Source organism: Dendronephthya gigantea, unplaced genomic scaffold, assembly GCF_004324835.1.
Source record: "Dendronephthya gigantea isolate DGI-Jeju-01 unplaced genomic scaffold, DenGig_1.0 000002F, whole genome shotgun sequence".
NCBI classification, from domain to species: domain Eukaryota; kingdom Metazoa; phylum Cnidaria; class Anthozoa; order Malacalcyonacea; family Nephtheidae; genus Dendronephthya; species Dendronephthya gigantea.
The window spans coordinates 3802432-3827273 of NW_021163012.1; the positions used below are offsets into that span (position 1 = coordinate 3802432).

Sequence of the window (24842 nt, forward strand, 5' to 3'; positions counted from 1 at the left end):
CAACCCTCTTTAGATGGCTCCGTCAACCATTGCGTGAGTCATCTAAACCTGTAACTTTTTAATAATGCCTCCCGTTTCATGGCAAACTTATATCCGTAACAACTCGATATACTGTTGACTTGTCAACAGCTTCACGAAGCTGGTCAGTTGTGATATAATTAAATACATTTTTGCCAAACCTGCATAAAGTTTAATACGATTGTGATTATTCTTTAACCGTACTTAGATGGCTCAGACAACAATGAGTCGCGAAAGGCTGTAACTTTTTAATAATGTCTCCTGTTTCATGGCAAACTTATATCCTTAACAAGTCCACATACTCCTGACTTGTCAACAGCTAAGGTTTCACCAATAACTTGTAGAAAACTAACCGAAGCAAAATATCTTAAAGCGATGAGGATTTCCTCTTCTCGCTCAAGTACGTGACTTCTCTGTGTTTCGCAATCTTAACTTCACGAAGCTGGTCAGTTGTGATATAATTAACTACATTTTTGCCAAACCTGCGTGTATCTTGTTCTGAACGAAAGTTAACCTATACCAATACATGACAAGAGTGAAATTCATCCTTACAGTACGGACGGCGAGAAATATATGGTGACTCGCAAGTGTACGAGCTTAGCTTTACCAGCTTTTAAACACAAAGTGTATTTTGGAGAGTTAAACCTTTACTTAGTAGCCGCTTTCCTAAGAGTAAACGCGCTTGAATAATATCACAAGTATTTTGTTTTTGTAAAACGCCTCATCGGAAAAAATTCAGTCGAAATGTTGGATACTATATAGGCGCTCGTAATCTTTAACCGCTCTGCAGCATGCAGAAACACAATCAAACCTCGACACTTTGTTTTTGCAAAGCACCAGGATTTGAACGCGTGTAAGTTACGTATGCATCACTATGCATAAATTAGGCTTCGAGAAATGTAGCTGTGTGAATAGTGATGCATACGTAACTTACACGATCGATTAAGTCCATGAAGCTCCATATCTTGATTTTTTATGCTTTTTAAAGTATCCTTGAAACGATGCTTTCTATTTGCTGGTGCAGCGAGCGAGTAAGCTAGGCAGCACTGAGCACTTCTAATCTATACATCAGGGTCGGTTGTATAAAACTATATCTAAATTACACTTTGCATACTTAAATCCAAAATAACTTAGAAATACATGACTCTGATTCAGACTGATTGGCCAATTTTATACAACTGGACCCAGGAGGGAAAATCTCGATTTTGCTTTGCGCGTTGAATTGTGGTACCTCTTATACATTCTTTATTGAAAAGATTCTTAGCGTTTCAAACGTGAGAAATGTAATTTTGGAATTGGTGAAAATAATGATTATAGTCTACCCATCCTTCGCAAAAATACGCAGAAATTTTAACAACAAGGCGATATATAAACCTGTAAAAGCGCCGACTATTTCTATCCGTAGGCCGGCTGAGATATAGCAACTTATATAATCGAATTTTTTCAAACGTTTTTAATTTTTTCTTACGAAAAGCATGGGTCAAATGAAATGACATGTTCTTCAATGCAGCAATAGACACTATGGTATAAAAAGTTGGGGGGGACAATTACATATTCGTCCCCTCCTACATCAAAAGTTAGCGGCCACCCTCGCCCTCCCCCCAGGATTTACGCCCTTGATTCAGATTGAATATTAAAAGTGTTAGAGACTTTATGTTGGTGCTTTGTTCAAAAATAAAGCACTTGCCGACCATACAATGAACTCGAAATTTCAATATCGCACTCGGAATTTCTCGTTGTATGGTCAGCGCGTGCCTTTATTTTTGAAGAAAACACTCACAACAGTCTTTTTAAATCATGAATATTTTATCATGACTATTTCATCATTTGAACAAGTGTACTGAGGATAGTTTCACGAACTTGACTTTATCATTTCAGTTTATCATTAAACTTAATTTTTAAAAAATGCAATCAATCAGATGAAGCTCCGTATATCTCTCGTTTATATGTATCTCCGTCCATTTATGAAATAATGACTTTTTATTTACCGAGCACGAGATCTTTACCGAGAAATATCAAACCGAGGTCTTTTGAAAAGACCAAGCTCGAAGAGTGCAAAAAGATCGAGGTCCGATATTTCTCGGTAAAGACCCAGCAAGCAAGGCTAATAAAAAGTTTGTTATATGGCATAATGCATGTATTTGCACTTGAAACAAACAAGAAATGCATGAATTCGCATTAGTAGCCTGGTAGGCATTTGATAAAACATTTTCTCTTGAGCATTTCTTTGTGCCTTTTTCATTCAGAATTTCTGTGTTTTTCATCTCGTAATGCATGGTCGCCGGCCATTACGGTAAAGTAACGGTCCATTACCGGAAAGTAATGGGAAAGTAATGGACCAATGAAAATTGTTCTTAGCCAATCACTTAGCTCAATTTCACCGGAAGTGACGCTTGTCATATAATAAAAATTAATATTGTCAATGATTATGACTTTCATCATTGATAAAACATATCGTTGACTAATGCCGGTTTTCCACTAGCGATATTTTTCGCGCGAGGCGACTTTATTCCTTTGTATTTGAGCAATTTGTTCCAGATGGTTGCATTTGAGAGCTCTGGAACAAAAGTAAAATGTCGATTCGCACGAAAAACATCGCTAGTGGAAAACCGGCTTAAAACGCGCAATTTTTTTGCAACCGGGATGTGTATTAAGTTCTTGATTTGATTCATGTTTTTCGTTCTAATGAACGAAAACAACCCAGAATTTCGTTGCAAAAAAACCTAAATTTCCCTCACAGCCGGATTGGGTTTTATTTTTCAGCCACAACCTACTTTGACACGTTCTTAAGAGTGGCAGTGCTCGAATGTTTATTTTACGTCATAATTGCTTCGTAACACACTTAAACTGTTTACGAAGAAAAATTCAAACGTTTTAATCGCCAATATACGAATGAAAAAGCATATAATATAGTTTTCAGCAACATATTTACGAGTTTATTATCATTTATAAATCATTCACTTTTACCGAAGAACGAAGCAGAGTAAGATAGTGATCTTTTTAACGAGCTGAAGAAAAAAATTACACCTGTCACAATACTTTGGATTTTTTTCAAGTTACCGGGTCTCTCTCGTTTTATCTCATCATCATTGAACGTTATTTCTAGTTAACTCGCACACTTACAAATAAATCTCACTTCACCGAGAGATTTCATTAATAATAATCTAACATTAACTCTGATGTCATTATGCTCGAGTTATGAAACGATTGTATATTTCGGAATATTCACTCTTGTGTTTTTACCAGAATATAGTTATACAGGCATTGCGCGAAGCTTGTAAACCAAAAACTTTTGCAACATTTGTCAGAGTTTTCTATCGATTGATATAAATTTGAAGTGCATACTATAAGAATAACTCCACGAACTCGACTTTAACATATGACTTTCCTCCTTTTAATGTAGAAACTAAACGAAATATGCTTGTGCGTTGTGGTTCTGCTGAATCAAACGAGAGTGCCTTTATAGGAATTACGTAAGAATTAGAGGGATCTCGAAACCGTCAGTCTTTAAACATGCACGTCGTAGAGATTGCGTGTTAAAGAAACCCCCAGTAGTTGGATCACAACAATTCTATTTCTCGCAAACGGAGGGCTTTTTTATCGCTGTGTGCGATCAAGCAGAATCACAATCAAACTTCAACGCATTTCATGCCAAGCGCAATTCTATGCACACGGGCAACGCGCGATATGGATATCAATTATAAATTGTGCTTCGAGAAATATACCCGCATGTTTGTATATAAGAATTTATTGTAAACAATAGACCTTTTTCATAATGGCGTCAAACGCGGAAAGTCTGATGTTACACGAAGTTTGATTGGCTGTAACATCAGACTTTCCGCGTTTGACGTCATTATAAGAAAGGTCTATTAAGTCGATGAAACTGCAATACTTGACCTTTTATGTTTTTTAAAGTATCCTCAAAACAGTATAATTATTCTGACTCATAAAATACTTCATATGTTCAATGACTATAACAATAGCAATATGCACGTCAATGATAAAATTTATCGCGGAGTAAAAAGCACAATTTATGACAAACGAGACACAGAAAGTAATTCAGTCCTTTTCGCTTCAAAGCGTTTTCGTTCCAATGAACCTAAACAAGCAATACTTATTCTGCTACAGCGTGAGTGTTTTGTTTCCTTCCGAGCCGGAATAGAATTATTTCTTTCTCAAAAGCGATATCGGCTCTAAATACAGGCGAAGTTGTATAGAACAGGTGTATTTTTTAGTTAATGATATACCGGCAACTATATATTCCCTTAACCCCACTCAGACACGTTCTTAAGAGTGAGGGCGCAGAAATAATATATTAAACACGTTCTAATGACATTGCTTGGGTAACACAGGATGAGTAACTGGCGCTGAGTCAAGGCAGTAAAAATTTTATAGAAATACAGTAAACCGAGAAAGGAAAGTGATTAAAGCTAAATTTTATCAGTCTAAAGTGGAACATATGAAACAAGACAATCCAAAAACGTGGTGGAATGAAGTTAAAAGTTTATGTGGCTCCAAGTCTCTTACTGACAATCTGATTAATCAAATCCAAGTCGAAGGAGTAGATAATTATTCTAGAGTGGATTTAGCAGACGCAACAAATAAAGCTTTCCTTGACCCATTAGAAGAATATCGATTACCCCATCCTTTAAATCGTCTACCTGTAGAAGAATCCCTGGTGTACCCTAAAGTGTCGGAGTTACAAGTCCAAGCAGTTCTAGCAAAGTTAAATCCATCAAAAGCTTGCGGTCCGGATGAAATTCCGAACTGGCTATTAAAAGAATATGCTATGCTCCTTGCGTTTCCTGTAAGTAAAATCATCAACTCTTCCTTTAAAGAAATGAAACTTCCATCTATTTGGAAGGTTGCAAATGTAATTCCACTGCCCAAGGTAAAACCTGTGGAAAATCTAAACAAACATTTGAGACCTATATCTTTAACAGCATGTTTGTCAAAGGTTGCCGAAAATTTTGTGGTACAAGATTATTTAAAACTTGCAGTTCTAAGGATTCTGGACCCTAACCAATACGGAGCTGTACCCAAATCTTCAACGATCCACGCTCTCATCCATATGGTTTATGTTTGGACAAAAGGAACTGATGGAAATGGCGCCACTGTTAGGGCTATACTTTTCGACTACCGAAAGGCTTTTGATTTAATAGACCATCGAATACTTGTCGAGAAGTTTTGTGATTTGGACTTACCTAACTGTGTAGTAAATTGGATAATTGATTTTTTGTCCAGCCGTTTTCAACGAACTAAACTTGCTGATAACTGTCTTTCTGAATGGGGCTCAGTTCCTTCCGGAGTCCCACAAGGAACAAAGTTGGGACCGTGGTTATTTTTACTGCTAATAAATGATTTAGTTCTTAACAACGATATAAATGCCCTTTTGTGGAAGTACGTTGATGATACAACATCTTCAGAAATCGTAGAAAGGGGGTTTCCGAGTTATTCACAAAACATAGCTGATAACGTCTCCCAATGGTCTTCAAATAATAAACTGAAATTAAATGATGAAAAATGCAAAGAATTACGGATATGCTTTGCAAGAAACCAAGAAGACTTTCAACCGATTTATGTATACGGAAAAGAATTAGAAGTCGTTAGAAGTGCAAAAGTGCTGGGATTCACAATAACTAGCGACCTATCGTGGAATGTTCACATAAATAATGTTATAAAGAAAGCAGCGAAACGGCTATACTTTCTTGTGCAATTGAAAAGAGCTAAACTATCTCGAAAAGATCTCGTGCTCTTTTACATTACATGCATTCGATCTGTTTTGACTTATGCAATCCCAGTATTCTTCTATGCTTTACCGAAGTACCTCCTAAATGAATTGGAACGTTTACAAAAACGGGCCTTATCAATTATCAACCCAGGAATAACGTATCATGAAGCCCTGTTGGAAGCCAATATTCCCACCATTATGTCATACGGTGAAAAAATATGTAGGGATTTTTTTTACCAAACTGTGAATGATAAACATAACAAGCTGAATAAACTTTTACCTCCGATTCATGAAGGAGCTCATCAATTAAGACAAAATAAGCATTTTAAAATCCCCAATTGGAGAACAAACCGTTTCAGAGATACTTTTATCATGGCCTCCGCCATAAACTATGGTCGTTAGACTTGGCGATTTTTTATCGGTATCTTAATAGTTAACGGGAACTTTTAAATATAGATTTTTAAATAGTTATATATAGATTGTTTGTAGTGTCTGTCAATGTGTTTTCATTTTAGATTAGCTTGTAAATACGCAATTCAGTTTTCGAGCTGCCCATGTATTTTACAATTTTTACAATTACAATTACAATTACAATTACAATTACAATTACAAAATGTCAACACACTTGAACTGTGTACAAAGGAAAACTCAAACGTTTTAACCGCCAGCATACGAATACAATTGCGTTTATAGTTTTCATGATTAAAGCAACTTAACTCCGAGTCTATAGTTTAGAAATCAGATACTTTTGAAACAAATCTAATATGTATAGCGAAGGAGAGCAGAGGAAAGCTACCTTACACCTCTCGCAATTCTTCATATTTTTAAAGTCATCGATCGCGTCTGCCTCGTTTTATTTCATTTAGGGTTTTATTCTGGGCATCTCACTCACTTACAAATAAACCTCGCTTCACAGGCAGCTTATCATTGTCTCATGCACGGACGATATATATTGCAATAATTATCTAACATTAAGTATGATATCGTTAGAGTCGAGCTATAAAACGATGACAGTTTCATTATGCATTTTGCTTTATTCAACCTTGCAGGTGTTTTTAACAAAATATCTAATGACTTACAATGCAATACTCGTAAACATGTAAAATTTTCCTAATAATTATTAATGGTTTCCAAGGCGATAATTGGTAAAAATTTTGAGTTTATATACATATAATAAAGTCGGATAAGTTACCAAATTGGAATTGAACAAAAGAATTTGCTTTTAATTTGAAGAAATTAGACGGGAATTGGCTGTAAATTGAAATGTGATTCAATGTGGTTCTAATCTGCCGAACCGAGAGCGCTACTCCGCTAGCTTCGGGCAACAATCAGGCTTTAACATACTGCGAAGAAAGCGTGGAAAACAAAACGTGCGAAACAAAACAAAACAACAGCAGTCGCTTCAAAACAATTATACTTTACCCAAGGTATACATGAATGCGTTATACAATATATAAATTCATGCTTCGATAAATAAAACTGCATGAATGAATGTATTAAATCAATTTAATATTCATTTTTTGTAAACTTACGTTCTGATTGGTCGATTTGTACCACGTGAGTGAATTTTATATAGCAACAACGCCACGGCAGTGCCGTTATAGGATTTATTGCACGATCAAAATGGCGGCAATAAACAAAAAATTTGCCGAACTTAGTTAAGAAGAAATTAATGTAATTATAGATGAATCCACACCGAAAAATACTAAACGGGCAACCGGTTAGGGTGTTTTAGCATTTAAAGGTAAGCATGTGTTGTTTATTTAAGTTTTAAAATGATATAAAGTCTTTACGAGTTTACTCAAAATGAATATTAAAAGCATTAAAGCACTCTTTGTTTGTGTATTATCGGGTTTTACATGCACTCGTTCACAAACAAGGAACTCGAAGTTCAATGAACTTCTCGTTTCTTGTTTGTGAACTCGTGCATGTAAAACCCGATAATGCACTCACAGAGTGCTTTAATCCTTAAATAACAAGCCCATGAAGCTCCATATAACTTTAATTTTATTTTTATTCCATAGAATACAATCCATTTATAAAACAATTCATATGTAATTTCACTTAACTAACAAATGCAACGAGCAACATCAATAAAATATATCATGCATATATATAAAACAAAAAGAACAGTTTTTGACCAGGATGAAACTGAACAAGCTATAATTCTATGATAGAAAAAGAATTCCTACCTTAGCTGGCTAATTGGTTGTTCTTTCAGAGGCAATATATAATAATGTCTTCTTCAAAACCGATATCTGCTATACGAGATGTAGCAAAGCAGCTGTATTTCTGAGTGAACTATATACGTGCGGCTATATGCATATATTTTGCCTACATAGACACGTCCTTCAGATGAAGAGCGTTTGAAAATATTCTTATTAATTTTACCGGTTTTTAAGACATTGCTTTGGGAACGCACTTAAATGTATGTACAAAGGAAGAAATTAAACGTTTTAATCGCCAGAATACGACAGTATAAATACGTGTGCTGTTTCAGTTGTAGTCAAAGACTAAAGTAATATAAAAACCACGTGAAAAAGTGAAATTATTTAATTTAGTTACACGATAATTACTATAATGTTCGAAAATTGCGATTTTATTAACAATATAGCAAAGAAATAAAAATATTTTAAAATTTGCAGCTGTCGCAATGAAATTCATCTCATACATGCACTTGTAAAGGCGTATTCACACAATAGGATTTGTTATGAACTGCTGAGAACGACAACACAATAATCATGTCGAAAACGTTTTAAGAAATGTGTGTCAGACCGAGGTTTGACCTAGTTTAACTGCGGTTTTTGTTAGGTTATTTCTGGGCAGTACTCCGTATCGTTTTCAGATCATTTTTCGTATTATTGCTGCATTCTTACTGGTAGTCGTTGTTACTCCAAACAAATTGGTTTTCTCTAAATAAGTTTTTGTAATAAACTCCAAATAAGTTTTTTGTTTAAAATCTGGGAAAGGTTAAAGTTTGGGCACATTGCGTAATAATTCAAAGTTCCCCCTGCACGCCTATGAGCAGCTACCAGTCGGGTCTAGGGTTAATAACCCTGATTCTAAGCAGTTTTGCTGATAATTTATGTCGAGAAAGAGACACTTTCCCTTCGGAAGCGTACGGCAACCGCGATCGTATTTTTCCCTCGCGGTCCATTATCGGTCGACCGCAACCGAACCGCAATGTTTAAGCTGCTTTCGACTCACGCGTTTTTTATACGCACGTACACGTACGGAAAATTTTAAATGCTTTTAAATTTTTATTATTTAACATCTAGGTCAACTGATACATACTAAAATATGCAGAAAACTAAGTTCCTTCAATTTATTCACTTAGTTAAAGTAACATGTATAAGGATTTAGACTTTTACGTGCGTGTACGTGCGTACGAAAAACGCGTAAGTGGAAAACAGCCTTTAAGGCTGTTTAACGAGACCATGCGTAATCTTAAAAAGCAACAAAAGGTCTAAATATTCGTGCCAATAACAAATAGGAATAAGTGACAATGTTATTAACCTAGACGAATAATTAATCGTGGTAGAAAAAGGCAGGTTAAGAATAAATTTTGTTGAACGTCTTTGAACCGTTCCATGCATTCTCTTCATGAGATCAACATTTTGTGGCGACAAAATTTGAGTGGCATATCCCAAGCGAGAGCGCACTAATGACAGGTATATAGTGCTTTTAATAGAATCATTTTTGATGTGTCGAGAGTTCCTTCTAATGTTACCTAGAATCGTATTCGCACGATTCATTTGACAAAGACCTTGCGGTTTCCATGATATTTCGATGCACACCTGAACGCCAAGATCTCGCTCACAATAGGAACAATCCAATTCCACTCCATTTATTATATATATATTTATAGTCAAATGGTTTGACCTTACGCGTTATTGACTGAGATTTACATTTCTTTCGATTAAACGTTAAACCAGAGAACAGTGACCAAGATGATATATTCGAAACATCAGTCTGGAGGTCATTACATTCACAAAGCGATCTAATTTCCTTAAACACTTTTGTATCGTCAGCAAGCATGTTAACACAACTTGACATTATCGCCTCTGGCAGGTCGCTCACATATATCAAAAATAATGCCGAGCCAAGTATAGATCCTTGCAGCACCCCTGACGTAACAGGCAGCGTATTCGATGTCGCCCATGCAAGGACAGTTACGCGTTGCTTACGAACTGATAAATAATGCTTAAACTAATCTAACATTTTACCACCAAAACCGAAATTCCGAAGTTTCTGACCAAGCAGCTGATGGTCTACCCGATCATATGCTTTACTCATATCAGCATATATCATATCTACCTGGCCACCACAATCCAAAATTGAGTGGACATATTCCAACGGTTCAAGTAGATTAGATTTGTATGATTTTCTAACCACAAATCCATGCTGACATGCCATCACTTTTTCATAAAGTTTATCTTTGATCCTATTGAAAATACAGCGCTCCAATACTTTCGACACGATGCGGAACAGGGATATGGGTCTATAATTTTCAGTCCGCCCCTTATCTCCCTTTTTAAACACCGGAATCACGTTTGCCAATTTCCATTCGTGCATGAGGGATTTTGCCCGACATAAGGTACTTGTTAAATAACTCACAAAGCGATGACAGAAGCAGTTTCGAGTAATAGTCTCAGCTGGAATATTGTCCACGCCAGCAGCTTTGGACACATCCAAGGACTGGAGGCCAGCTAGAACTTCTTTTTCTATGTAAGTGTCATTTCCGACAGCAATGGATCGCAATCACTATGAGAAGGATTATCATCTCGTAAGCAGCTGTTTATAAAGATGGAAGCAAAGTATTTGTTGAACAAATTAGCAATTGTTTGCGGGATTTGCCTTCGCGACTCTTGGTGAATTCTCATCAGTTGTTTCAGTGCATGGCATTGAAACTCAGTTTTACGGTACGCTTCGCGTCTTTCACTTCTGTTTTAATATAGACCAAAACCGCTTTAGATTTGCCTTAATGTCAACTTCAAGTGAGTCAAAAAATTCCTCCCTACTTGCGCGGATCAAATGTTTTACTTCAGTTCGCAGGTTTCTAAACTTGGCTGTTAAGTAACGAGTTGGTGATTTCCTTAGTTTTTCCGTAAGGAATCCTTTTTCCTAATGAGGCTTAATATTGTTCCGTTTATCCACGGCATGAGTTTCTTTATGGGAATACTGTCTGACAGCAGCAAGAAAGGTATCTTTTTAACATTGCCAGTCCGTATTAATATCAACACTACCTAGGATCGACGACAGATTTATTTCCCTTAGAGATCTCTCAATTTACGACAGATTTAATTTTTTCAGTGTCTCTTGTTAACCCAGATGTGACCTACTTTAGTATTTTACTGTAATACCAGATGATTTTACTCATTAGTGGAAGAGTACTGTCAGTTAATGAGTTAACAAACTATCTGTCAGTGTCTCTTGTCAACCCATAATTTAGCTTGCAATACACCCATGCAGATGTGTCCTACTTTTGTAATGTTTTACTCCGCATGTCTAATGTGAGATAAAATTTTATCAGTGGAACAGTACTGTCAGTTAGGGAGTTAACAAAAATATCCTTCAGTGTCTCGATGTTGTTAACCCATCAGCTAGCAATGCACCCAGATGTGGCATAATTTAGTAATTTTACTCTGTCTAATGTCAGATGATTTGACTCATCAGTGGGAGAGTATTGTCAGTTAACTCACTGATTATCTAGTGAAACCATGTGACATTATAAACAAAACAAGACGCCTGTTCTGGCGTTAACTCCGGCGTACGTGCCAGTCTTCAATATAGAGCTTCTGAACATAAACAATACAGTTCATATTCGCATTTAGATGCCTCGCTAACCTAAATGTTCGATCGCGAAATTCAGAAGCACATCGTACTTTAAAAAGTATAGAAGTTAAATCGTTCAAAAATGTAAATAAACGGCATGATACATTCGCTTTGTCTTACACTTTGCCTTTGGAATTCGCGCTTATATAGTTATATTAAATCTTCAATCCTGTGCAAACTACGACGAGTCAAAGCGCCCATACACGACCACATCATCTTGTTAAACGGCGAAATAGCAGCGATATTACTAAAATAGGACCAGAATCTACATGTATTAAATATATTCTTACCCTAATTCAATCTAAACTTAATCGAAAAGCATGAAAAGAACGGTTTATTTGTTCCTCTTGGAGGAATTGCCGTATCATGCGAGCGAAATCGAATCGCGCATCGGAAAATTAGCCAAAGCTGTGCACCACAACTCTTGGGAGAAAAGACTGGGACATAGATAAATCCAATCACATACACATTTTAAATACTAGTATATTTCGCGCCATTACAGACTTGCGACGACGAAAAATAATAAAAATAAAAAAAATAAAAAAAAACAAACAAAAACAAAACAAAACCGAGGTGAATTTTCAACTCTGTCGCTGACGCTGGAGTAATAAAATACTAAAGTAAGCCACCTCTGGGTGCATTGCAGCTACACATTAACAATGAACACTGAGGGATAGTTTTGTTATCTCATGAAAATACTCTTCCATTGATGAGTAAAATCATGCGACATTAGACACAGTTAAATACTAAAGTTGTCCACATCTGGATGCCTTGCAAGCTAATAGATTAACAAGGAACACTGACAGATATTTTGTAACTCAGGGCGCTTTTCATTAAGCGGCCAAAATGGTCAGACAGGCCCTATTTTTCAATTTGAGCATTTCTTTTAGATTATAGTGGTGAAACTGCATTTCCGTGCTAGGCTGGATGTCAATATCGATAAACTCAAATGCACATTACTTAGGAAATTCTATCTAATGCGTAACCAGGTACAATATAAAGGCAAAGTTATTTTGTTACAATGTTTCGGCAAAACTAGTTAATTACTAGTGTTTATTCAAGCAAGCAGTGTGCCATATGACTCGCAGTGTCCTGAATTCTCGCCTCCCAGGATGTATTCTGGGCAAATCACAAAAAAATTAAAGAAATATAAATAAATTTAATAATAAAAATACAAACTATCTTGCTGTCACAAATCTCTTCCTTTTCTCACTTCGCCGTCACAAATCTTGCTCCTATTGTTCTGAGTCATGTGACTCATCACGAAATGTCAAAGTTCGTTAAATCCTCGTACACTGAATATGTCAACATAGCCCAGTTCGATACACACTCCTCCGTGTATACTCAGAGGGTTTACATGTCGAAATACGAACTGGGTAACTGAATAAATCAACAAGTGTTTTAAAATCAACTACTCTGAATAATTATTTAACGTCTTTCGATAAGTGTTCACATATAGCAAGTCTCTGCTACTGTATCTTTACAGTTCCTGTTCATTATCAGTATAATGTCTCTTATGCGCAACGTAGCTGCCACTGCGGCATCTGGCTTCCGTCTGGGTGTGAAATTCTTGTGCATCCGGATCCAGTCTAGTTGTAGTCTTTTCATAACATTTAACCCTAATGAGAATAATTGTATCGCTCGTTCCAGGTAATCATGACTACCAGCGGGTATAAGCTTAGCTGCCCCTATCACGCCGTCTCTGCCATTAATGAGTTGTGTAACTTTGGCAAGCTTCCAGGTATTTCTTGGCTTCTGATCTTCCTTTTTGATCACAATCTCTCTGACTTTAGGATGTTGCATTTGTTTTGGTCTGGTCCTTCGATGTTGCTCACGGAGAGCACGTACGAATTCTCTAGTCCACCCGGTTCCACATTGCTTGTTTGCATTTTGGCAAATATTTGGCTCGCTTTCCCAGATCTTTCACCTCGATGTTCCCGTTTAAATTTTATTTCTTGGCGTTTTAACGCTTTGTTGAAAAGGTGAGACGTTTAGATCGATCCGTGAAAACATTTTGCTAGAGCCGTGAAAACGTTTTGGTGCAGAAGTGAAAGTGTTTAAATCAAACCGTGAAAATGTTTTATTACAACCGTATAAACAACTAGGTTTCATCTTACCATGCAAACGTTTCCGCTAGCGTGCAGTTAAATATTTCTATCTGACAGTCGGGCCCTTGTAAATTCCTAATTAATATATGCAGCGCGCAATGATTTTAATCTATATGGGTTTTAATACATAAGAAAGTATATTCTATCGAAGGCAAGCAAAGAGGGCCGAATATCAAAGCGAGAACTCTCACTATCACAATATTTCAATAAAGTGTCTGTATCATGTAAATTTATAATGCATACAAAAGAAGTAGGATTGATTCAAAATATGCCGGTGTCTGTGGAGGATCTTTCAATAATGTATTACCGAAGAAGGCACGGTGATGCTGCCACTGATGATTTGCCAGCTTGCATTGCCAGAAAAAATATAAATTCTTGCAAATCACATGGGTCAATAGGCCCCAAAATCAAGTGCACGTGAGAAGGTATACAGATGGCAATGCATGTACCCAATTGTGAGCTGAATTCTATTTCAAGCTAGATCGTCACTGGTATTTGTTCGCTATGTTATTATTGTTAATGACGAAACCACTAAGCGTGACTGCGTGACTAATTATAGCTATAACGTGAAATATCTCATATTTGTTTTCATACAAATGTCGAAGTTCTGCCTTTAGCTAGTATACAATAAAACCTTTTATATATGGTTAAATTCAATTATATTTCATCTAAGCAAGGTGTAAATTGTAAAACATTGGCTACATTCGTTTGTTAATTTGCCATTAGGAACTATATGGGAAGCCATGCATAAGTTGTTGCAGTAAAATCTCATTTTGAACAATATATGCACCATTAACTATATTATGCGAGCTTGGAATCACTCCGTCACAACAAAATAAACGTGTATTATCGCAATTACAATGAGAAAATTTTACCACAAAATTGCCACTAGCTGGCAGTAGCTGCACGATAAGATGACATCGATTAAAATGTTAGTTAAAAATCGCGTTACCATACAATGCTGTTTACTTTCTTAATAACTATCGTCCTTTATATAAAGCTTTTCTGCTGCATCCCACCCAATAGTCCAAGTGCACTCTCCAAAACGAATGAAAGAATGAAAACAACGTCAGATTCAACAGATTCACAAATAAAAAATAATAAGAGATTGCGATTTAAGAGAAATATATATTCCCCTCAGTTTTAATATTTCAAATAATAATGTATTATGCAGTATTTCGTGTTGCGAAAATCGTGATTGCAATTACATGCACGTTGATTCCGACACCGTGGTGAAGATTAGAAAATTAATTATCAGAGAAAAATACTATTACCTAGGTATATTTTTAAGCAACATATGCTTTTCTATTCAGCTCATGACGTAACAAAATAGATACAAATCACATTCACGAGTAGATCAGACCTTCGGCAATGAATGATATTCTGTCTGTTATTACTTTCTGTTATGTCATTTCTGATTATTACCACTGGCCTCTGGTTATTTTAGTACACATTTTACTACGATATAACGTCAAATACTGTAGGCCTAATTGCTATAACTACAGCTACGTACATAAAACAAAAAAAAAACTTACCGTTTCAATAGTTCTTCTATGAAATAATCTGAGATAGTTTCGCTTTGCTAACCTCTGCAAACAACCCGAATGGGGATAGTCTCAGATGCCAGCTTTTTATGACTCCATATCTGCATATCATCGCCATCTACATAGCCTGTGTATCGTTTATCATTGCTCGCCGAAACGATGTACGCTATAGCCAAAATGCTAGTGATATGCTGCACTTCGACAATATTACACTTTATTATATGGCACGCGGTCTTGTGACTAAATGGCGTGCGCTGATTGGTTCTTTGCCGGTCTGCATGGAATCCCCCAGTATTAGACCGTTGCCGTAGGAATGGTCCAACTCTCATATTTTTTAACAACAACAAGCTTGCACTTTTATTTTTGACACAAAAAATATCGACGGAGAATGGACGAGGAAGAGCATTATTTGGTACATGTGAATATTATATTCAGTATTCATCTTTAATTTTTGTGGGTAGCCCGTTCGCGGGCTAACCATTATGCTACCACTATGGCGATGATGCATGTCTGTCCGCTGAGTTTGTCTATCTACGAAAGAGACTGGGCAGAGCCGAAATTTTGTCAGCCTGATCGGTGTAAACTGGCCTAAACTTGCAGATAAATTAATCGCAGAAATGGTATTGCATTGGTATTTCATTGATTATTCTTATGCCTACTTTGTTATAACTGTATCCAACTAGCAAACTAGCCCTTTTTTGCTTTTGCGTATGGCATTAGAACGTAAAACTAAGCATCATGCAGTTGATTTCCCCGCCATTATTGCGCCCTGTCATTTGACATTGAACAAAACTTGAAAATCTTTGCCAATGCTTTGGAGGTTACCCACATGTATGCATTGCACACCTATATATTTTTGTTTATATTACTGTATCATTCTTATTTAACGAGTAAAAAACAAAGTTTTGGAAGCCACTTCAGTGCCTGCTTGGCGACTGGCTGGCGAAAAAACCAGCAAGAATGCTGCAGCGCGTTGTATAAATAAATAAACTAAATACTGTATGCCATATAATAAATCCCTTATTAACCGAATACTTCGGTAGGATAACACTAATTAAGTGTTATGCTGAATCGAACACCGTTTGAGTGCAGCAATACACTCGAAGAGTGCAGCTCGACACCATGCCAGCGTTCCTATCACACTTTCTTGGTGTAAAAAGAAAAAAATTGTCTATCTACACAAACTTGTTATTTTCAGGGTGTTATTTTAACACCAAAAACAGGGGTTACGAGATTTAATCGAAAATAATCCTTTTTTTGGGGTTACAAATAACACCGTTTCTGGAGTTAAATTTTAATCCCCATTTTGGGGTTACATTTAACTCCCATTTTGGGGTTAAAATAACCCCGTTTTCAGGATCCCGCTATAATACCCGGAAAGAAATAAAGAATCATACAAAAATTTGAGCAAAATTTTATTACTTTATATCCAATCTACAATATTTACAACATAAATACAACTTCATATTAAAGTTTCCTGATAAATCATCAGAAATCTAAACTTTTTTCTTTTAAAGAACAAACAAATGCATTGTAAAAACTTTACAAATTATATCCTAAGGTAGGCAACTTCAATCACAATATCGAGATGTACACATGAAAACAATCCGAAAATACGTCAATTAATACCTAAAACTAATCTAAAATAACAAGTGAAATGAAATCTACAATATTTTTACTTTATACTTCCTATGTTTTAACTTTGAAAACAAGTTATAGAAGCGAGAAAAATGCGAAAAGTTTTTGATATTTTACTTATTTTTGGAATAGGCCGATGCTGGACCCGCGCTGTAGACTTTTAAGAACGTTTGAAAATGACGAATTCGTAACCTCATTGGCTGTTTTTTATTCTTGCTGTTGTGACAGCCAATGAGATTACGAATTCGTCATTTTCAAACGTCAACATGCAGCGCGGGTCCAGCAACGGCCCATTTAAAAAATGAGTAAAATATCAAAAACTTCGCATTTTCCTCGCTTCTATAACTTGTTTTCAAAGTTAAAACGTAGGCAGTATATAGTAAAAATATTGTAGATTTCATTTCACCTGTTATTTTAGATTAGTTTTAGGTATTAATTGACGTATTTTCGGATTGTTTTCATGTGTACATCTCGATATTGTGATTGAAGTTGCCTACGTTAGGATATATTACTATATATAGGATATATTATACTATATATAATACCTTTTCATCCTATTATTAAATATATTTAATTCATATATAAGTCCTTATTTTCCTTTAGACTATGAGAATATGAAAAATGTTTTTCATGTCTACTGTTCCATATCAAGATATTTTTAGCGACCTACATTAATAGTTTTGTATTGAATTATTTTGTCGACACTTGCTGAAGGTTTTCTGTTGAAATATTGAAAATATATTACACACCAGCGCAATTGTGTTTGTATCCTGGATGGCTGAGCAACTGTACACTTTCTTCCAACAGAGAATTACAGACAATTTAGCTCACGAACTGCAGTTTAATTTATATCCACAATCGGCAGGTAAACAGTCGCACTCCGAGAGGCATGAAAATGATATTCAAGTACGTACATTGCCGTTTTTAACTGCATACAGCAAATCCGCCAACCTTTCTTTCACTTTTCCTCGTTCAATTCGGTTTTAGTCGTAATTTATCTTTAAAAATACAGGCAATTCTCCCGTGGAACCAGTAGTGCTTGCGAAGGTTTTAAAAAATAGCTCGTTTTGCATGATTGCATCAGCTTGATCACGTGGTATAATGTACTTATTTTAACCCCCAAAATGGTGTTACATTGCGCGTAACCCCCTTACGTGGTGTTATTTTAAGTCCAACTATGGAGTTATTAAGCTGGAATTTTGTAACTCCCCTATTACACCCCTAGAATCCCTTAAAAGTGGTGTTAAAATAACACCCTGAAAATAACAGTGTAGTGTACACTTACATTAAAACGGCGTACATTTACGTAATTCTCAGGTAATTTTACACTTTACGATAGAGCTAATATACACCTATTTAGTGTTAGATATGCTTACACTCTAACAGTGCAAATTTACACTTACGTTGGTGTTTGATTACACCAAAAATATGTGAATATACCCGATTCTTGTGCAAAGTAAAAACCGGGGTAAAAGCAGCGAAAGCGTTGTAATTTTACCTCATAAAGGTGTATCTTTATATAATCATAGTGTTCGAGATTGCGCTGCTACAGCATAAACTTACACCTAAATTGTGTAGGAAATGTGGTCAGAGTGATGCAGTATAGTTGGCTTCATATGGGTGCCCTATTTGGACACCCAGAAATCTTAGCGGGCGTGCTCTTAGCGCGTTCTTTTAAAAATTCTGTTGAATACGAAGATTATATGCTGGAGTTTCCTTCATTTTTTCACAAAAAATGCATGAAATATTTCAGGACTTGAAAGCATACACATTCATTTGAAAGTAAGTGTTAATATTTATACATTCGTATATTAATTTCGCCTATTAACATACTGTAGAACATCAATATTTTGTTTCATGTTTATATATGCCAGTGTCGAGTGTGTTATATTGTATAAAACATTTTATGCTGGGTATTTTTAGGTGATTATTTCAATCTATCATACTGCCAAACAATGCTGTCATTAAATTCACGAAAACAAATTAAATAGTCAATGGCAATGCGAATGAATAGATAATATTAAAATTCATCTTTTGCACAGAGATCGATGTCTGGCATTGGTGATAATATTATTTGTTAAACTTCGTCGTTATTCTATTTACGTTGCAAACTGTACATTTTTAAATAATACGCTATTAATTTACATTTTTTAATTGCTAAATAGAACGTGATTTTTAGCTCACCTTGAACATCGTCGACCGGCATTGTCAATCCGTATCAATCCGAAGTGAAACAGCAAACAGTTGGGTAAATGATTGCTGATTCTCAAAGAATTTCATCTTTCCAGATTGTTTCGAGCAACAGAAATACATTTCTTGCAAGGAAATACCACAGTTTATTAAAACAAAACCATACAACGTGTCTGACATTTTTCCTCGAGCAGGGAATTAAAGACAATTTCAGACAAACAAACCATTTCTTGCGTCAATTCCATTTTTCGAGGAAATTTGACGAGGTTGTGGTCACATGTGGTCAAACAATCTCAAAGGCTGTTCAAGTCAGCAGAGCTAAGGCGGTTATCGAGTTTCCTAATTAATTCATGATTTTTTTATTTTCTGACGCTTCGCTTCACCAGTGCAGTAAGTTTTTTTAAAGAATAAAGCAAATATTTCCAAATATTGCCATATGGTTGCGAAACTAATGTGGGCCGCACAGATTTGAGCACAGTATCATACCTTTAGCACAGCCCAATTGCTCTTTCTCTCACCTTCATGAAGTCTGTCCACGCCTTTTGTAAACGTGTAAATAGAAGTATCAACAAAATACGATCAGTTGTTTGTATACGATTGTCGTTCTGACACATGAAAACGAATGCTGATGCCTGATTTTTATTTCTACGCACATAGTGGAACGTTCGTTGCGTATTCATTCAATCATAGAACTAAAAACGCCTCGAGATCAAGAGATCGTCATTTGAAAAAAATATACGACAGGTTTAAAGGGTCCATTGCCAGCAACTTCTGCAAAGGATCATCGAATTGTGACGTAGGCTTCCTGATTAAATATTGGTTGAATGAATTGGTTGCAAAGCTGGATTTGTGAAGAAATCCAAGCCGAACAGTCTGCAAGGGCAGTGGCGGCATTTAATAACAACGTTATTTCCGACAGATTTGTAAAGACATTTAAAAAATATATATATATACCAATGCGATTACGATTTTCAGCTGTAGTAATTTATTCTGCCAAACCTGGAATTCGCTACTGTTCAAAGGATAAACGACAATGTTAATAGCATTAAATGCTTACAATAGACCGCATTTAATAATATGGCCTAATTATAAAAGGATCATTTTATTTGTAAAATACCTTCAACGAAATGTGTATATATACCTTCATCAACTTCATCAAACTGTTCAGCTCAAGTCTGCCGCACACGAGAGCTATTACAGCTGAGCTAAAGACTTTGCGAGGTAAAGCTTTTTGAAATTATATTTTTGGTCTTGGATCATCTTGGGAATGCATAGATATTAAAACTCTCAAAGCACATGCTCTCATGCACTCTTGATGTACAGCGGGTATAAAAAATAGGTACGCAATGCGTACATGTGGGTAGCCTGTAAAACATTATTAATGCGATAAAGCTGCTATAGTGGCGAGTAAATATCAACTGATGCAATAAAATATTATTTTCTAGTCTTATGTTCTAATGCCATAGACAACGGAATAAACGCCCTATACTTAGCTGGTTGAATACAGTTATAACAAAGTCGATTTATTACACAATCTATATTGACTATATATAATATTTTATTGTATTAAATAGATTTTAGGACAGATCAAAACATATATAAAAGCATTTTTACAAGAGATAGGAAATGAATTTTTTTAAGCAGAATAGGTGAACAGAACAAAAAAAGAGAGTAAGGTTCCAGGATGGTGGCACACATTTTCTGATAACATAAAGCTTAGTTTAGAAGGATAAAGATCTAAACAAAGATTTCTTTGCGGATAAACTACTTGATTTGGCAGATCATTTTACAGTAACATAACAAAAAGTCCAACATTGTTTCAAACGTTTGAAATTAACAATCTTTCAGGATTTATCTATGTATCTGAACAATATTTTAAAGATTTTTGATCAGTTGAAATGCACTTTTGTTAACAGTTTTGTTTTTTGAACTCCAAAGCATTTGGTTTAATAGCCGCATGCTACAAGCAAGAAATTGACAAGTGAAATATTGCATTATAATTTATAAAACAGGGCAACTTGTTACTACCATTTGGCATTTGGCAAATTATGATTTATAAAACAGGGCAACTTGTTACTACCATTTGCAATAAGGTAATGTATTTGGTTTAATAGCTGCATGTCCACAAGCAAGAAATTGACAGGTGAAATATTGAATTATAATTTATAAAGCAAGGAAACTTGTTACTACCATTTGCCAAATTATGATTTATAAAACAGGGCAACTTGTTACTACCATTTGCAATAAGGTAATGTATTTGGTTTAATAGCTGCATGTCCACAAGCAAGAAATTGACAGGTGAAATATTGCATTATAATTTATAAAACAGGGCAACTTGTTACTACCATTTGCCGAATTATAATTTATAAAGCAGGGCAACTTGTTACTACTATTTGCAATAAGGTAATGTATTTGGTTTAAAAGCTGCATGTCCACAAGCAAGAAATTGACAGGTGAAATATTGCATTATAAGTTATAAAACAGGGCAACTTATTACTACCATCGGCGAATAAGGTAATGTTTTATTCATTTTCTATTAGTGTAATTTTCAACGCTCACCGATCACCGCTTTTTCGTCTTTAAAGCACTCAACTTCGCTTTAAAATTTGACAAACGTATTAAATATAACTTCGGTTGCTTTTTCGTTTTTAAAGTACTCAACTTCGCTTTAAAATTTGACAAACGTATTTTAATATAACTTCGGTTGTTTCCGTCCTTCGAAAACAACGAAATTTTCCGGAAGTAGAACGTACCGTTCGTCATCTTTCGTACATCCGACGATTGCCGAAGATGTGGCACCCACACAGAAACATACATCCGGACACTTTTTCGACTACATAGTGGTTAGCCGCGCATGCGCAGGCTACCCACAAAAAAGAGACTTGAATGTCTGACTATTAGTTATTTAAAATAAGAGCATAGTTGATCGGGTTTCTTTTGTTTTTACCGGGTCGATTACGAACTAAGCGCCCACTGTAGCGGGCGATTAGTTCTAATCGCCCGCTCAATTGTGGATGGTCAAACATGCAAATAATTACATTCTACACAACAACAAAACCACTTTTATTGACATAAAATTTAACGCTCATTAATAACATTCCCACTTCAGTAATGTCCAAATTGAAAACTCATCTACGTGTACTAATATGAATATGCATGTCTCCGTTAACAGTAGCGCTCTGCAGAATGCCACTTATATCTAGATTTGAAATACAGCTCTTCTCATATTCCACACAAGCAGCAACCAGAGTTTCATCGTCCACGTCAACACATGTAGCAGTATCAGAAGCAGATGACTTAGATGCACATGAAAGAGCACTAGATACGGCCATGTTCGCGTTCACGTCTTCTCTCTGATAGGTCCTAACACCCTCAATTGAGCGATGCCCACTTCGTCGCATGATAGCCTTTTCACCAATGCCAGCGTCGTACAAACGCGTGACTGCAGTTACTCGGCCTGAATGATTGGTGTAATTGCCCTTTAATCCAGCGTCCTGACACATCTCTTTGAACCGTTTGCTTAGTGTATTCCAACCAATTGGTCTGCTCTCAAACCAAACTGTTGATCCATATGTCCACTTTACTCTGGGTTTTAAGTAAAATGCAGAAACAATCGGGTTTTCTGGACTAAAGAGAAAGTATTAACAATTAATTATTTCGTAAAACATAAAGAAAGGGTATATACAACAACACATACCACATGGAAAGGTAGAAATTATAGATGAAGGTAAAAGACTGCTCGTGCAGCGGGTTTTCGATGTGCTCCACGCGCTTAAACTCGTGTTTGCGTCTTTTGATGCCACCTTGGTTAGTTTTCGACACTTTTTCTGTGTACTTAACGATCACCATTCCATCAGGTTTACTGAACAAATTCGAATTGATCACGCGTTAATTCTCGTTGCTCCTTGCCACCTCGAAGAGCAAACAACTTCCCGGTCAAGAATAACAGCGTATTGATAATACTATCCGGGGAGCCAGTCCCAAGCACGCCAGCATCCCACATCTGCCTTTCATCGGTAACGGAAACTGCAGCTGCTGTCTTTTTACCTGGCTTTTGCGTCGCTTGTAGTTCCTTTAGTCTCCCGTCCAGCGCTTGTTGAAGTGGTCTCAACTCAGGTGAATTGGACATATTCAACGCTGGATGTTTGACTTGTATACTTCGATTTAAGCCACAAAACAGACTATACAAAACTTCATGCTTGTATTCCCCTCCATCAACCTTTCGTACTTCTAACGCCAATCTGCTAAACCAATAGTTAATTTTCTTCACCGTTAAATCCTCGAGGTTTGGCACATGCTTAAACTCAGCATTCTCAGGAACAAAATCCCTGAACTCCTTGTTTCTCGCTTCAGCCCATTTCTTATAGACATTGCTACTCCATAAAGCATGCCTTGTTGTATTTTCAGGCGTCCTGTTCTCTCTGGCACTCTCGACATCGCGTTCTGTGACAAACAAGAACCGATTTTCTTCGATATTCTTTGACATTGCAAACAAAAACTGTACTCAATTCTATGCAATTCACTCATATTTATACGCGCCACTTACGCTAATGTATTCAATGCGAAGTTGTTGTTCTCGTAGGAGTTTTAACAATTAGTAAAAACAAATTATACGCTTGGAAACCCTCATCAACAATGCTATTACAAACTAATAGCATGGCTTTTCGGGAGATTAGTGATTAAATGGCCCCGTAACCCGAGGCAGGTTTGTGGGATTCCCGAGGGCGAAGGCGAAGCCCTCGGGAATTCCACAAACCTGCCTCGGGTTACGGGGCCATTTAATCACTAATCTCCCGAAAAGCCATGTTATTACTTATAAATCATTTGGTTTAATTCAACATAGGATTAGTCATATTTGATTGATTCACTTGTGTTTACGCACTTATGGGTTCTACAGGGTGTCCCAAAAAAAAAGCAACCACTTAAATATGCAGAACATTAATACAGCGCTAAAGCGCAATAGATATAAAGCACCTCTGGGAATTGAAAATGGCTCTTAATCCTTCATTTACAATGCTAAAAGTCATTTTAGCTGAACTATGGTGCAAACCCGAACAATATTAATATTCTTGCATATTTAAGTATACTCAAAAAAACGCAACCACTTAATATTCTAAAATTCATATTGTTCATAAGCTCAATAGATTTTATGCCCCTGGGATTTTAAAATGGCTTCTAATCGTACAGTTCAACTGCTAATAGTCAAATCAGCTAAACTAATAATGGTGCAGCTAACAACCGAACAACAAGTTTTTATTGTCGTGCATGATAACTTGAATGCTAACTGTCGACCTTGTAAAATAAATTGTAAATAAAATTTTACTCGTTAAATACTTACGCACCCGACTTTGTTTACCGACGATTGTGCCGCTAGAATATGATTACAAGCTTTCTCGCATTCCAGGGGCCAAACGTCTTTTGTTTTTTTTTATACACCCTGTATAATACACATCATTCAAATTATAAAATAAATTAATTGTCCGCTTAAAATCTCATTTGATCTTTTCTTAAGTCTGGCTTAAGCCTCCGTTCTCAGTGTTTGACCGACATAAAGACTCTTAGTCTTATACGGCAGTTCAGTTTGAACTATTCGCTCCTTCTCATGCATTTATCAGAAGAAGAAAATCGCATCGAAAATCAGTTCGTTCGCCATTTCGAGCTCCATACTGCTTGTGATCCGGCGCTAATATATCCATCAGAAATAAAACACAAAAAGAATCGTATGGAATCTATATTCACTTGGTTGAAACTCAATTACAACTGCTGTTGGCGGTGGTA

At 36.1% G+C, this 24842-nt stretch overlaps 1 protein-coding gene across 1 annotated transcript; it reads right to left on the reverse strand.

Moving 5' to 3' along the window:
* Positions 1-22923: 22923 nt before the first annotated feature.
* Positions 22924-23550, reverse strand: LOC114533467 (uncharacterized protein KIAA1958-like). The gene has a single exon (XM_028554989.1). It carries the CDS (start codon positions 23548-23550, stop codon positions 22924-22926), a length of 627 nt encoding a protein of 208 aa, XP_028410790.1.
* Positions 23551-24842: the final 1292 nt, after the last annotated feature.

What these genes read in the sequence shown, in the direction of transcription:
- LOC114533467 (XM_028554989.1), bottom strand. Translation starts at nt 23,550, where the DNA reads ATGTCAAAGAATATCGAAGAAAATCGGTTCTTGTTTGTCACAGAACGC.